The 16141-nt window shown below is 43.2% G+C and overlaps 1 protein-coding gene across 1 annotated transcript; it reads left to right on the forward strand.

Annotated features, from left to right (window-relative positions):
* Positions 1-12874: 12874 nt before the first annotated feature.
* On the forward strand, positions 12875-14788 carry MFSD6L (major facilitator superfamily domain containing 6 like). The gene has a single exon (XM_036767253.1). It carries the CDS (start codon positions 12875-12877, stop codon positions 14786-14788), a length of 1914 nt encoding a protein of 637 aa, XP_036623148.1.
* Positions 14789-16141: the final 1353 nt, after the last annotated feature.

Genomic DNA, 16141 nt, shown 5'->3' on the forward strand with positions numbered 1-16141 from the left:
ACAAAAACCAAATCCCAGGTCTATTTCTTGGAGCCAGTGGGTAAAAGGGAGAGCAGGGAAAGGAAAACCTTTCTTCACTGGTCAGTTCATGGTGCCCTTGCTGTGGATGAACTGGAATCTTCTTCTGGACAAAGGGAGCACATAAGAAAAAGAGATTATCTCAATCTGGTAGTTTTTAAAGATGATTCAACCTGTTGTGGCTATGTAGCCAATAAAAGGAGGCTATTCCCACCCAAGAAGCACAGAGAAAGAGAGTATATCCATTTATAGGCAATCTGGGCATGCACAGGGAAAGCCCCCTTACAATTAGATTTAGTTCAATTCTCCAATCTGTCAAGAAATTTTGGATCCTGACCCTTTCATCCAATGTGTTAGCTGTCCCTTATGGCATCAGCAAATTCGATGAGCATGCCATCCATACCTTGATCTAAGTCACAAAAACATAAAACAGTACAGAACCAAACAGAGTCTCAAGATACTCAACTGGAGACCTGCCATGTTCACAGGGAACCATTAAGAGTCTGTCCAATGAATTCTTTATCTATCTGTGTTATCAAGTCCACATGCCTCCATCTTCTTCAGAAGAATAGTGTGAGATGGGCCACTGGACCCAGATGGCTCTGCAGGAGAAAGTGAGTCTGGCGACTTTGCACAGCCCTCCCTCACTCAAATCCAATTCACTTACAAGTCATGGCATCATCTTCTTGATGTCATGGTCTTCTTCGAGAATGAAGGACAACTTGGGGTTTACTGGGGTTTCTTTCTCAAAGGCCATGCCCTAAACTCAATTGACTCGGGATGTCATTGATTGAACAATAATAGGTTCCTGCCCAAGCACCACTTGATGGTTATTTTTTGGGCCTTCCTAGCTCAAAGTGAATGTAAATAGCAACTGTTTCTCTTTTGGCCAGCAATCCTGTGGGTTTCCCCCTCCTAGTTTGATATTATTATTATTATTATTATTATTTTATTATTATTGTTATTATTATTAAAGGTGCCTATTCGCTGAATGGGCATTGCCTCACTCAAAGTGAGATCTTGGAAAAGACCTTACTTTAAAAGGCCAAGGTCTCCCACTGCATCCTGGGCCAGCTCCAGTCATCCTGATCCATATCTGGCCACTAGACCCAGATGGCTCTGCAGGAGAAAGTGAGGCTGGTGACTTTGCACAGCCCTCCCTCACTCAAATCCAGTTCAATTGCAAGTCATGTCATCATCTCCCTGATGTCATCGTCCTCTTTAAGAATGAAGGACAAACCACACAAGTGGGAGACACTTTGTCAAACACTTTACAAGAAATCCAGAGAAACCATGTCTATAGTAGGGGTTCTTAACCTGGAGTTTATGGGGCCTCAAGCAGTCCATGGATAGATTTCAAGAGCTCCATGAACTTTGTTGGGGAAAAAAAATCACATTTATTTTCACTAATCTCTAAATGAAATTTAGCATTTCCTTCTATTATAAATCTAAATTTTTTTCAAAAAATTATTCTGGGAAGGGGTCCCATGTCTTCTCAAGACTACCATGATACAAATATGGCTAAGGATGCCTGATCTACAGTATTCCTGTCATCTACAATCTTAGTAACTTTATCAAAAAGAAATAAAGTTTATCTGAGGTGATCTGTTCTCGATGAAGTCATTCTGACTTTTTATAATCATTTCTCTAATTATTTCCTTAATGATTCATTCTAGAATTATCCCAGGAATTGATGTCAAACTCACTGGTTTAGTGTTTGCATATTCCCTTCTATTCAGTTTATTTATTAATTTCTTCTGTTTGGTTATTATTCATCTGTTCATTTGTTTACTTTTCAGAATTGGGAATGACATTTTCCCTTCTGCAGTTTTGTGGTACCTCTCCTCTTTTCCATAATCTTTCAAATAGATAGTACTGGCAGTGGCTAAGCATTGAGTAATATTACATCTGCCCTTCTTTCAGTACTCAAGACTGTGATTCATCTGAATCAGGTCATAGGATCCTAGATCTAGAGCTGGAAGTGACCTCAGAGGCCGTATACCCAACTCCCTCATTTTATAGGTGAAGAAACTGAGGCCCCCGGAGGTCAGGAGACTTGACCAGGGTCACCCAGGTAGGAAGTATTGAAGGGAGTATTTAAATGCATATCTTCTGAATCCAGAGCCAGTATGCTCTTTTCACTGTGCCAGGTGCTTCACTTCATCAAGGGTGACTAGATGGTCTCATTATTTATCTATCTTTGGTCTCTGATTTCCAGTGCAAAGTCATTCTCCTTGACAGAGACAACTGAAGCAAAATAATTTTTGAGCATCTCTGCTTTGTCCCTGTTTTCAATCCCAATCAAAGGTCCTATTCCTTCTTTGATTATTCTTTTTCTACAGCTATAGCTTAAAAACAATTCCTTTTTCTTGTACTTAGTCTCACTCAAAAGCTTCTGCTCATTTTAAACTTTAGCACTGTTAATACTATTTTTACAGGACTAGCCAAACTCATGTATTAATCTTTCCTTAAACTTGAATTTGCTTCTTTCTGTATATTTCTATTTTAAGTTGATGAGTGTGTCCACATTGGTCTTTTTGGACAAATTCTATTTTTCATCCTCATTCAAATTGTTTCCCTTTGGGTGTTCAGAATTTCATTCTTGAGCATCTACTCTCCCTCCTGGGCTGACTTCTCCTATAGAATTTTATTCCATGGGATCCTACCTATCTTTCTTCTGAACCCTTTGATATCTTCTTTCTCAAAATCTGGGGTTCATGCCAGACTGTGCCCAGAGATCCTCTCCTTTATCACAAATTCTGGGAGTCCTACCAGGGGACTCATCATTTCTACCTCAACAGCTAACTCCTCCTTATTAGTGACAGTCAGATCCAGAATATAATTTCCCCTGGATGGTTCCTCTGCCTAAGACATGACCAGCTGCTCTGTTACTGGCAGAGAGATCTAGCAGGTATCTGGATAACTGAAGTCTGTCATCACTACTTAAAATATTATGCTGCTTTGCCAGGCTTCTGATCTGTTTCCCAAAGTCTTTATCTGTTTCCTCTTTCTGTCTAGTTGGTCTGCAGAATGTACCAGTAACAGAATCCAACTCCTCTAGGCATTTATCTAAATGCTCTCCAACATGCTCCTCTCCTCTGGTCCCTAGATTTCCTTAAATGAGTATTTTTTTAAATACAGAATGCGTTAAAACTTCACTAAGACTTTTTGGGATACCTTGTATGTAATGCTATCCCCACCTTTGCTCTTTTTCTTAAAGAAAAATGTCGTTCATATTTTATATCATTGTGTTATTTAATTTTTTAAGTTATTCTGTACTTGACAAATACCATCAAATATAAGAATTTCTATATACACAGGACAGAAAAAGATTTTCCACAATGCTATAAATCTCTGTTATATACAGCTTCCATTTTTTTCTTTTTCTTGTATTTACTTAGTATTTTATTTTCCCTCAATTAAATGTAAAAACAATTTTTAACATTTATTTTTAAAACTTTGAGTTGTGAATTCTCCCCCTTCCTCCCTTCCCACGCTGCCCTCATTGAGAAGGCAAGCAATTTGATATGGGTTATACATGTGTAGTCATGCAAAAAATATCCATAATAGTCACGTTGTGAAAGAGAACATAGACAAAAAAAGAACTCAAGAAAAATAGAGAAAGTTAAAAAAATGTATGCTTCAATCTGTATTCAGACACCACCATCAGTTCTTTCTCTGGGTATGGATAGCATTTTTCATCAGCTCCTTCAGAGCTTTTTTGGATCATTGTGTTGTGAGAATAGTTATTCACAGCAGATCATCTTACAATATTGCTGTTACTTTATACACAGTACATTTCACTTTGTATCAGCCCATACAAGTCTTTCTAGGTTTTTCTGAGGGTATCCTGCTAATCATTTCTTATAGTACAATAGTATTCTGTCATAATCACATAACACAATTTGTTCGACCATTCCCCAATTGATGGGCATCCCCTCAATTTCTAATTCTTTGCCCTCAGAAAAGAGCTGTTATAAATATTTTTGTACATATAGATCCTTTTCCTTTTTGCTTTTTATCTCTTTCGGGATACAGACCTAGTAGTGGTATTGCTAGGTCAAAGGGTCTACATGATTTTATAGCCCTTTGGGCATAGTTCCAAATTGCTCACAGAATGGTTGAATCAGTTCACAACTCCACCAACAACGCATTAATGTCTCATTTTTCCCTCATCCCCTCCAACATTTGTCATTTACCTTTTCTGTCCTGTTAGACAATCTAATAGGTATGAAGTAGTACCTCAGAATTGTTTTAATTTTCATTTCTCCAATTAATAGTGAATTAGGATATTTTTTTCATATGGCTATGGATAGCTTTGATTACTTCATCTGAAAACTGATCATATCTTTTGATCACTTATCAATTGGGGAATGGCTCTTATTTGTATAAATCGGACTCAGTTCTCTATATGTTTGAGAAATGAGGCCTTTATCAGAGACCCTTGCTTCAAATTTTTTTTTCACTATTACTATTGCTAACTGTATTACTCTCCATCTTATTCCTCACATTCCTGTTTATTCTATTCTCTCTCTCTTTCACCCTATTCCTCCTCAAAAGTGTTTTGCTTCTGACTACCTCCTCCTCTGATCAGCCCTCTCTTCTATCACCAACCCCCCTTGTCTTATCCCCTTCCCCTCCTACTTTCCTGTAGAGTAAGATAGATTTCTATATCCAATTGTGTGCGTGTGTGTTATTCCCTCTTTGAGCCAGTTCTGATGAGAGTAAGGTTTACCCACTCTCTCTCACCTCCCCCTTCTTCCCCTCCACTGTAAAAGCTTTTTTCTTGCCTCTTTTATGTGAGATGATTTACCCCATTCTACCTCTCCCTTTCTCTTTCTCCCATTACATTCCTCTCTCACCCCTTGATTTTACTTTTTAGGTATCATCCCTTCATATTCAACTCAAACCTGTGCTGTCTGTCTATATATACTCCTTCTAACCACTCTAACAATGAGAAAGGTTTTATGAGTTACAAATATCATCTTCCCATGTAGGAATGTAAACAGTTTAACCTTATTAAGTCCCTTATGATTTCCCTTTCCTGTTTATCATTTTATGCTTCTCTTTAGTCTTGTATTTGAAAGTCAGATTATGTATTCAGCTCTGGTCTTTTCATCACAAATGCTTGAAAGTCTTCCATCTCACTGAATGTCCATTTTTTCCCCGATTGATTATACTCAACTTTGTTGGGTAGGTGATTCTTGGTTTTAATCTTTGCTCCTTTGACCTCTGGAACGTCATATTCCTAGCCCTCTGCATCCTTTAAGGTAGAAACTGCTAAATCTTGTGTTATCATTATTGTGGCTTCATGATACTTGAATTGTTTCTTTCTGGCTGCTTGCAATATTTTCTCCTTGACCTGGGAGCTCCTGGGAGTCTTCATTTTGGGATCTCTTTCGGGAGGTGATTGGTGGATTCTTTCAGTTTCAGTTTTACCCTCTGGTTCTAGAATGTCAGGGCAGTTTTCCTGGATAATTTCTTGAAATATTATGTCTAGGCTCTTTTTTTTGATCATGGCTTTCAGGTAGTCCAATTATTTTAAAATTATCTCTCCTGGAGCTGCATTTACTGTCACTTCCTTCTTTAGGAGCCAGAAATGCATTTTTAAAGAAGGCATTTGTTAAGTGTGCATCCTGGTATTCTAAATGTCTGTAATGTCTATATACCAATAGTTACCCTTGGTGACCATCCTATTCTTTATGATGTTATGACATTTGTAAGATAATAAGGTTTAACTATGGTTTTTAGTACTGGTTGTCTGAGAATGGGGCCATAATGCTATCTTGTTACAGAATCTAAAACTGGGAAAGAAGGTAGATGACTATAAATTCTATGCCGGGGATTTTTAAATCACCCCTTTAAAACATGGCGCTTAACTTACTGATTCTCTTATTGCTCTAAGATTTCATCTGTCTGGAACAAGCAACAAGGTCTGATTAGCTCTGGAGTGTCCTTGCTTCCTAGAAGAGGTAACTGAGTCTGGAACGAGCGACGAGGTCTGACTAGCACCCGAGTGTCCTTGCTTCCTAGAAGAGGTAACTGAGCTTCAATTGGATTCTTTTGTGCTAAAACCAACATTGAGATTTCAGTCTGGAATGTACATAAAGACTTAGAAAGAGATTACTAATTGGTGTAAATGGAAAAACACTATTTTTACATTGGAAGCCTACTGAGTCAGCTCCAGATGGGAATAAGAGTGCTTTATATCATATAGCCACTTGAAAACCACATGAGAAACCTCCTCTCCTCACTAATGAGTGAGATTGTCTAACAGGCTAAGTAAAATACTCCAGTGGTACAGACCTATACTTTGAGGTCCTGAATTTCTTAAATTGCCAGCTATGGGCCATTCATAGTGACCTCACTCCTCAGTGTTGACTGGCCAGTTTAAAGAATTCAGGAATGCCTTCTGACCATAGAGTTATGGCCTGGAGGTTCTTGGGGTGGATCACAACGTACTATCATTTACAATGCCCCTTCTAAACCTTTGACCCCATGAAGGGAGTCTATTTGTCTGGTTCGAGGACCCTGGAAAGGATGCATGTGGAGCTAAATCTATCATGATCTGTGGGACCTCAGATCCCCAGGGGAGAGTAAAATCATATATATGGTATGGAACAGAAAATTAGCAGACTTTCTGACTTTTATAGTCATCCATTTGCAGTGTGGAGGGAAAAAACAGATGAGAAAGTAGTTGCAGAACTTGCTAAGATTTGTTGGATTCAGCAAATAGTAGCCAGTAAACATTCCATATGAGTATAATTGCTATATTAGAATAAGTTTATGGATTTAGAGTATCCAAGAATATCTACCGACCAGCAACATAATCTCATTTACCTCAAAATTGGACAACCTTGTTAATCTGCAGGACTGTCTGACTAGTGTTTAGGAAATTAAAGGGCTGGCTGAAGACTCAAACATGTTTTTATACTAGGTTCTGTGCCCTGGCTCTGGAATCAGGAAGACCTGAGTTCCAATGTGGCCTCACACTTATTAGCTATGTAACCCAGGCAAATCCCTTAACCTCTGTCTGCCTCAGTCTCGCCATGTAAAATGGGAATATTATTACCCCTACCTGTTATCAGCACTTACCTCTCAGGGTTATTGTAGGAATTAAATAAGATAATATTTGCAAAATGCTTAGCACAGTGCCCCTGGTAGGTAGTAGACATTTAATAAATGCTTCTTTCCTTCCCATTGATGCAGTTTGGTGTGCTGGGAACCCCGAAATGCAAGGGCACAGGGGAATCTGCCTCGAAAGAATTCGGCCACTCAAGCCTTCTTTCAGTCAGAGTAACGAGGTTTTATTATAACAGCGGTGAGGCGGGCAAGATTCCTAGTAAATCCGCAGTATTGTGGCACCAATAGGAGCAGCAAGATTCTTGGGGAATCTGTGCCATTAGGAGTGGGCACTGTTCCTAGTGGGCAGTGTTCCTAGCGAGTCTACAACTTAATGGGGATGAGTGATACCGTTATACAAGAAAAGACAGTGAGAAGATCTGGATAGGATTGAGGAGTGGTAAATAACCTGGCCAGGTGCAACAGTGAAAGAACCAAAGTAGTCAAGAGTGAAGGTGAAAGGATGTCAAGTATCTAGGTGGGCTGGGGCGGGCCAGATGCCTTGGGTGAGACCCACTTTCCAGGGTGATTGTGAGCATAAAACAAGGTAATATTGGTAAAACATTTTGTAAATATTGTGTTACACATTATCGGTGTATGGGAGGTTCAGGAGGACTAGCACCTCTGGCTTACTGAGCCCTCATCCACCTTCGGTGTCCACTCGATTCACCTAACTCTCACCTGTGGCTCCAAGAAGCTGTCATCTCAGCAGACAGGCTGCAGGTTGAGGGTTACCAACAGGCCTCAAACCTGTTGGTGAGTTAGAGGATATCTACCCTAAGCATGTGAAGACTCTTCCCCAATGGAATGGGAGAACAAGAACAATTTGCTCCAGTGGCCATAAAGTAGCTGAAGCAGGTGCTATGGAGCACGTAGAGCTGGGTCAGACATCGAGGATGCCAAGGTCATCCGCCGCATCCTGGGCCATTGCCAGTCTTCCTGACTTTTGTCTTTCCACTGGACTTCAATGACTTGGGAAGACAGAGTGAGGCTGACAGCTTTGTGCAGCTCTGCCTCACTTAAAATCGGTTCATGAGCGAGTCATCATCTTGTGATGTCATTGGTCCTCTTCAAAAATGAAGGACAAACAACTGTTATCATATGAAAACACGATTCCTTTAGAGATCACTGTGGAAGGGCTCCCCCTTCTTCCACTGGGGCTAAATAAAAACTCTGTTACCCCTTTCCGAGGAGTTAGTCTCACCACCAAGTCAGCTTAGGGATTCCCTTTCTTCCAAGCAAATACACATCCACCATAAGTATAATGGAATGTAGTCTCTTTCTAGACTTTTGTGTGTATTCCAGACAGTTTCACCTTCCCCATGCTATTAAAAAGCAAGTCACCTCCCAATAATCATTCCTTAGTTCCCCTACCTCTTTCTGGGAAGGAATTGTCCTAATCATCCCCGAGATAAGGAAGCCTACCACTTGAGGGGGACCTGAACTATTTCTCCATAGTGTTTGGAGCCCGTCGAGGGAGCAAGGACCTTGAGGTCAAGGCAGATGTGCACAGGGGAAGAGACAGAGAAGGTCACAGTCCTTTCTTATGAGTTGAGTCTTCCTAGAGACTGGGTCCCAGAAACCCCCTGACTGGAGACCTTTTTCCTACCTAGGATGGTGTTGATTCCTAACAGATGCAGCTTCTAGGATATTTGACACCTGACCTGGGCAGTCAAGTGCATAACTGTGCAGCTATTGATTGCCAGGGACAAAGCTTGTGCCCTGCCATTTTGCTCGTTAGAACAGGTGAAGGACCACTTGGACTAGATGAGTATTGAAGAAGCCCACTTGACACGAATACCTGAACACAAGGTGCTGAACTGGGTATGAGTGGATGCCTTGTCCTTAGATAAGGGGATCATATGGTCCCAGTACAACATGTCCATATTGGCAATGGACCCACTCGCCAACTTTTCTTGTACCTAAGGTACTGTGTAAGATCATGCCGCAGTGATTACTTTGAGACCCTTTCCTGTACAGCAGTGGGGAAGAGAGCGAAAGGACAATGCTCAGGCCTCCCCAGAGACCTCAGACAACTTGTCTAGATTGGGGGGATAAGAATTGTATCTTCAAAATGCTCCCCTGCCTCTTTGCTGTGGATGGCAACTTTTTCAAATAGGAAGAGAGTGTAATAAGTATTTGGTGCATGCCCAGATCACCTCATGTGGTTAGGTGACCACATAGAAGATATTATGGGACCTGCTTGTGGGAGACAGGAGAAGTGACACATGTAGACACTCTGCATTGACTTAGCACTTGGTTGAAATTGACCTTTTTTCATTGGCTATATGGCCAACATCCAGGAGGCAGCTAGGTGGCTCAATGGATAGAACAATGGGGCCTGGAGTCAGGAAGATCTGAGTTCAAATATGGCCTCAGACACGTACTAGCTGTATGCCCCTGGGTAGGTCACTTAACCTCTAGTTTGCTTTAATCCTTTAGAGAAGGAAATGGCAAACCACTCTACCCAAGGATGACCCATTTTACCATCAGAGTTGATCAGAAAATACCAAGCTAAAATGAAATACCAAATAGCTCATTTTCAGTATTGTAAAACTGTTTTATGTTCTGATAAAAATTTACTATCAGTTTCCCAGCCAATTAGTTTTTAAGCAGTTTCTTATTTGGGTGGAAGCTGAAACAGGTCCAATTTGAAGTCTTTCTAGATGAACGTCATTGTTGGAATGTTTTTTCTTTTAGAATATATTCTCTTTAGCAGATGTAGTATATCACCTCACGTGTTCTGTCTTACTGTGACAGATGAACCTTCCCCTCTCATCTTTATTCTGCCTTCTCATAATATGTATGCGTCTTGCTGTACTCTGCTCCGGCTTTTTACTGAGTTCATCATATGACCCAATACAATGCTAGCAATGTTTTTTCTGGAAAACTCTCTCTGGGGTTAGTTCTACCAAATTTCCCTTGAACTTGAAATTTGGGTCCCTAACTACCCTGCTCAAGGTGCCAGGGTAACCTTGTGGATGGTTAATCTTACTGTTGTAGTTCCTGAGTCCCCACTGGGCTGGGCCCTGGATTTTCTTTGGGTGGATCTCTCATGCTTTGTGTCTCAGGGGTCATCATCCAAACTAGAGCCTCTGCCACCATGGATTCATCTGATCTGGTCAGTATCCCATTATCGACGGAATGACGAATGTCATTGGCCTCAGGAAGGGGAGCCATTTTCAGGTTTCTGCTATATTGTATAACAGTGGGGTATCCATCGTGAGGGATGCTGGCTCCTCATAGGCAACCAGAAAACCATCAATGGCTCAAATTCTGGTCTTCCGAACCAATCAAGTTTTGGGGAGGCTTCCTTGCCTTGTATTTCTTGCCAGTCTACATGTCAAGGACTCTAGTAGATTTTACTCAATAGATTTTATTCCCTCACTTTGTGGATAAGGAAACTGAAGCCTAGAGAGGTGAGACGATTTAGAACATGGGCGCTGAGAGCACCAGGCATCTGTCACAGAGCCTGTCATGATCTCACCTGAGCAACAGTTTAGCTCACATAGCAGAATGGGGACTGAGCGTAGAGGACTATTTAAAGTAACACCAGTGATAACTGACATCAGTATAGTGGCTTATAGTTAGAAAGTATTTCATGTACAGAATCTCGTTTGAGCCCCGTAACAGGCAAACAGCGAAAATGTGATCATCCCACTTTACAGGTAAGGAAACTGAGATACAGAGACTGTTAGCTACTTTCTAGTGGGGGGGGGGGCGCAGTAGGTGTAGAACTATGCTGCCATAGTTCTGAATCCCAAACTATAACAGACTCTCCCAACGGAAGACAGAACAAAAACATTTATTCAAACACCAGAAAGCCAAATCCGCCCTAGCAACAAAGGAGTCTAGACACAGTAACAACGCAGGGGGCAGCGCCATCCCCAAGCCTTCCCACAAAGGAACACTCACAGCCAGCAGCCTGCTTCCTCTCTCTCAGCTCCAACTGCTCTCACCAACTTCCTTCCTCTCAGCTCTGCCCCGCCCCTTGCTGCTCCACCCCTTGCTGCCCCTCCCTTCCTGCCCCGCCCTTCCTGCCCCACCCCTTCCTGCTCCTCTCTTTCTGCCCCACCTCTTCCTGCCCTGCCCTTCCTGCCCCGCCTCTTCCTGCCCTGCCCTTCCTGGCCCTCCCTTCCTGCCCCGCCCTTCCTGCCCCGCCCTTCCTGCCCCACTATTCTTGCCCCACTTGTTCAGTAAGTTCCTCCCACCACAGACTCATGTGACTCAGGCTTCCATGTGACTTAAGCAGGTCACGTGGGCCTGTTAATGGGTGGGAAAGATCTTCCCATTTAGCAAAACCATATTAAGAGTACAGGGGGTGTGGATTTCCCCTGGAGGGCCTCAGGTTTGGTATTCACCTTGAATAAATACTGAAAGTATAAAAGTGAATGTGGCTCCTTATATGTTTCTTGGTCCCTCACAGAGAGGCTTGTCCTGGATCCTGATTAGCAGCAATTTCACCAGGTCCAAATGCAGCATCCTTCACTGACATTGCTTCTGTCTCCCCGCGCTGAATTCAGTGTAATCTTGGGAATGGGGGTAATGGGTGGGAGTGAGGGCAGGGAGGGGTCTCTCAGGCAGTTGTCAAAAATACATTTATGTGACTTGAGACTATGTAACTGTGGACTCTTCCTTAGAAGAGCCCTTCCTTATTTTCTAATTTTTCTACTTTAATTAATTTCTAGGTTTTTTTCTGACTTGATTAACATGGTTAATTTTCCACTGTGCTGTGTCCTGCTGGCATATCCTTATTCAGTCAGATGGCCTCTGTAGATTAGCATTTACTAAACACCTAGTATTTGTCAGGCACCTGATTCTGTGTAACAAACAAACAGATTTGGATTTAGCGAGGACTGAAGCAGAGCCTGGCCAGAGCCTTACTACAGAGGCTATGCTATAGTACAAAGGACATGGGTCTTACATTCAGGAGGCCTGAGTGTGGATTTCAAGTGTACCGCTTACTGACTATATGAACCAGGGTGAGTCACTTCTCCCCTTGAGCCTCAGTTGTAAAATAGAGATAACACAGCACTTCCAGGCTCATTATCGAAAAAGTGTATTATAAGCCTAAAGGTCACTACAGAGGATGCATGGCTCAGTTGCCTGTGTAGGATCATGTAAAGAACTTTATAAATGAGACCTGTTATTTTCTAGATGAACACTGTGAAGTGATTTGCACAGCTGCTGTGTCCACATAGGACAGCGTACACTCACAACCAGGAGGAAAAAATCCCAGAACACACAAAGTCCATCCCACATAAAATCCTGGTCCCAGATTCTCAGAGGCACAGACAGAGAAGGATGGAGTGCAGGGATCAGGGTCCCAAGTTCTTCAGCAGCAGAGCTGCTCTGGGACTTAGGTGGGACGTGTTCTCTGTGCTAACACCACTTGGAGCCTGTGAGACCTGAGATTACAGGTTGGTGGATTGGCATGGTGCTGGGCCTCCTGCAGGATAGCCCCACCCCTGAAGGTGACAATTAGAACTTGGAAGCCGTTACCTGGGTAACAGGTGGGCCAGGCTTCTGCCAGGAATAGAGCCATGCTGATGCCCTTCCTGTACACATCTCCCCAAGTTCTTCTGTGTGGGTACTTGTGTCTCTGTCCTGCCTGGATCTTGGCCTTGGACTGGGTCTCTGCTCTGCTTCCTTAGCCTAAAAGTGAGGCTGTTTCCTGCAGGGTGCTGCCCTCAGCATTCTGCCCTCTCTACTCCTATTGAGGGACTCCAGAGCCATGAGTGCCAACCCACAGTGGGATGTCAGCAAGGCTTTGTCAGTGGCCCGGCTGTTCCACCTTCTGTGTGGTGCCAGGGATGCTTGTGTGGCCCCCTTCCTGACACTCTACCTGAGGCAGCTGGGCCTTGCGGCCCCCAGGGTGGGTATCCTAATGGGCACTAAGCACTTGATTGCCACCACCTGGGCCCCGTTGTGCTCCTTCCTAGCCAAAAACTATCAGAAGAGGAAGTTGCTCCTGACAGGATCGCTGCTGGGCTCAGCAGCTGCCGGGCTGCTTCTGACCCTCGTGAATCCCCTAGACAAGGATCTGGTGTATCAGTATTGTAATGGCAGCAACAGCCTGGCTGCTGCAGGGATGCCACCCCAAATGATGCTCCCTATCAGCCCAACCCTGGAAAGAGAATTGGCCCCAGACCATTCAACTAGAGTAAAGAGCTTTACAAGATTCAGGAGCCCTGGGCAAGAGTTGTCTTCTAGCTTCCCAATTAGACCTCTCAGAAGTGACAGAGAAACCATCATTCAAAAAGAGCCTTTCACAACTCTGTCTGCCCTTCCAGGAGCCTATTTTGAGAAAGCTAGGATAACAGTCCAGACAACTCTCCTTCCTTCGATGGATGAAGTACTTGAAGTGGAAGCCTCCCCCAGGAAGACACAAAGGAGTCTAGTTAGCCCTTCTAACTCAGGGGTGAAGGTGGAGAAAGATGAGCCCTGGAACAACACGTTTGGAACAATGGGCCCTACTTTACCTCTGCTTCACGTAGTCTCTGAACTAGAAACTCCAGGTACTCAGGCGAATCTGTCACTAGCTGAAAGGACAAGAGCCCAGGACAGGAGCTTAGCCTTCTCTTTGGAAGGAGAGCACTGGATCTTTCTTCTTTCTATGATGGCAGTGCTATTCTGGGAGCTTCTGTCTGCCCCTCTGGGGCCTGCTGCTGCTGATAGCCTCTATGAATATCTGGATTTTGTGGATGCCACTGACTGCTACAGAAAGCTCTGGGTTTGGAGATTACTGGGCATGTCTATAGGAGTGTGCACTGTCCCCGCCTTGTTGGGTCAGCTAGACTGTTTCCTGACAAGGGACACCCCCCGGGGGGTAGTGCACTTCTATGTCTACACCTTGCTCAGCATATTGGCCTTGCCAGTTAGCTTCGCTATTCCTATTCCTAACTCCAAGAGGAGGGAACCGAGCCATAAAGCCATCAAAACACTGAGCCTCATTGGAAGTGACTGCCTCCTTGTCCTGTTGGCTGCCACAGTTTTCTTGACTGGAGCTGCAGTGGCTAATGTAGAGAATTTCCTCTTCTGGCAGATGCAAGACCAAGGTAGTAGTGAGTTGAGCATGGGGCTCTCTGTCACCCTCAGTTTGGTGGGTGAGATTTTATTGCATCCCTTCAAAGCTAAGATGCTCAAGAATCTGTCTAATTTGGGGACACTGGGGCTGGGGCTGGGCTGCCTCTCTGGGCAGCTTCTCTATTACTCTTTACTTTGGAGCTGGTGGGCAATATTTCCTGCTCAGGTTTTTGGTGCCATCAGTAATGGAGCCCTGTGGTGGGCAGTGGATGCTTTAGTGGAAGACCTAGTGATTCCTGGCACAGAAAGGTCTCTGAGTGTGATGCTGAGAGGCCTCTTTTATGGGAATGGGGCAATCCTGGGGAGCTTTGTAGGGGGCTTTGTGGTACATCACTATAGCCTGGCTGTGCTATATAAGACTTATTGTGTGGTTCTGTCCCTTTGGTTAGTTTTGTTCATGGCCATCCAGGCAAAGCTTCCCCAACAGAGAAAAATCAAGTACTCAAATTTACTGGCCATGGATACTGCTGATGTCAGTGATTCTGAGGAAGGGGCTGAAGGGGACTGGCTTATAAAAGCTATGAGAGATGAATATTTGACAGGAAGGGCTGATAACAAATAGGAAATCTAACTGAAATGCCTTACCCAGGAAAAGAACCAGTTTGCTGTTGCTCAAAATTAACTGCGTAAGCAAAATGAAAGAGACTTGTATTGGGTTGCAGGAAGCTCTAGGAGAGCAGATAATGGTTTTGTGCCAGTGGGTTGCTGCGATCATCCCATTTTCTACTGTGTAATTTCATTAAAACACAAATCTATAATAAATAAAGGAGATTTAAGTTTTTATTGTTTTTTAATGACAAAATTCAAACCAAAAGACTTGGACTAAAATCCTGGCATCAATCCTTATTTGACCTGAATGGGCAAATTGCTAATGTCTCTGAGCTGCTTCCCAGGATCCTTTAGTCTGGAAAAGACTGTTTGGACGAGGTAGTGGAAAGGGAACCTTGGGAATCCTCTTCTTCAAAGAGCAGGGCATGAATCAATCAATAATGAATGAATCAATAACCAGCATGTGTCTAGCACTTACTTTGGTGCCAAGAAAATGGAGAGGCAGAAGTGGGAGGAAGATGCGAAAGCAAAGCAGCTCCTGGCCTCAAGGAGCTTATGTTCTAGTAAGAGAATGGAAATAAGGAATCACAAGCAAGAAGAGATGCTTTGGTTTCGGGAATCATGAGGCTGATAAGTGGGGAGCCATAGGAAATTCAGTTGGTGCAGCCTTTCCAAAGTCAATAGCAGCATCGATTTCATTCTTGTTCCTAGATTTCGGAATAAGGGCCACTCGGCACATCATGATCGTAGTCCGGATTAATCATACCATGCATGGGTGTAAGAGGTCAGGGGGTTTCAAGGGAGCTGTGACAAGACAGACAAAGAGAGACCAAGGTAGATGGTCTGATGGCATGTGAAGTATGATCTGGGGCTGGCTAGACACAATGGGCCCTGTATATTTGCACTGACTGTCTCAAAAGGAAGTATAGCAGTGACCTTTCTGCTCTGCCAGTATGCTGTGTTTCAGGTCCTAAATTGGTTCTGAGGCATTTTTCAAGGTTGTTTGGAAGGGAATTTGGGAAGGCTTCAGGAAGTTTTGCACTCCACCATCTCGACACTGGAAGTCTCAAGATAGTGTTTATTAAGCAAGTGCCTGTGATGTGCCAGGTACAGTATTCGCAGTCTATCACCATTTATTAAACACCTACTCTATGCCTGGCACTCTGCTGCTAGGTGTTCATGTTACTAGAACAAAGGTGAAACAGTTCCTGCCCTTGAGGAATTTAACAATCTATTTGGGGGAAGCAATATAAATAGCTGTCTGCAAAAAAAGTAATATGAGACAAGGGCAGCTGAACTGATCAGGAAGGCTCCATGCAGAAGACAGGTCTTGATCTAAGACTTGAAGGAAATTAAGAATTCTAAG

This window comes from Trichosurus vulpecula, chromosome 7 (genome assembly GCF_011100635.1).
Source record: "Trichosurus vulpecula isolate mTriVul1 chromosome 7, mTriVul1.pri, whole genome shotgun sequence".
Taxonomy (NCBI): domain Eukaryota; kingdom Metazoa; phylum Chordata; class Mammalia; order Diprotodontia; family Phalangeridae; genus Trichosurus; species Trichosurus vulpecula.

Excerpts from the sequence above, each read along its gene's own strand:
- MFSD6L (XM_036767253.1), top strand. The coding sequence starts at position 12,875 with ATGAGTGCCAACCCACAGTGGGATGTCAGCAAGGCTTTGTCAGTGGCC.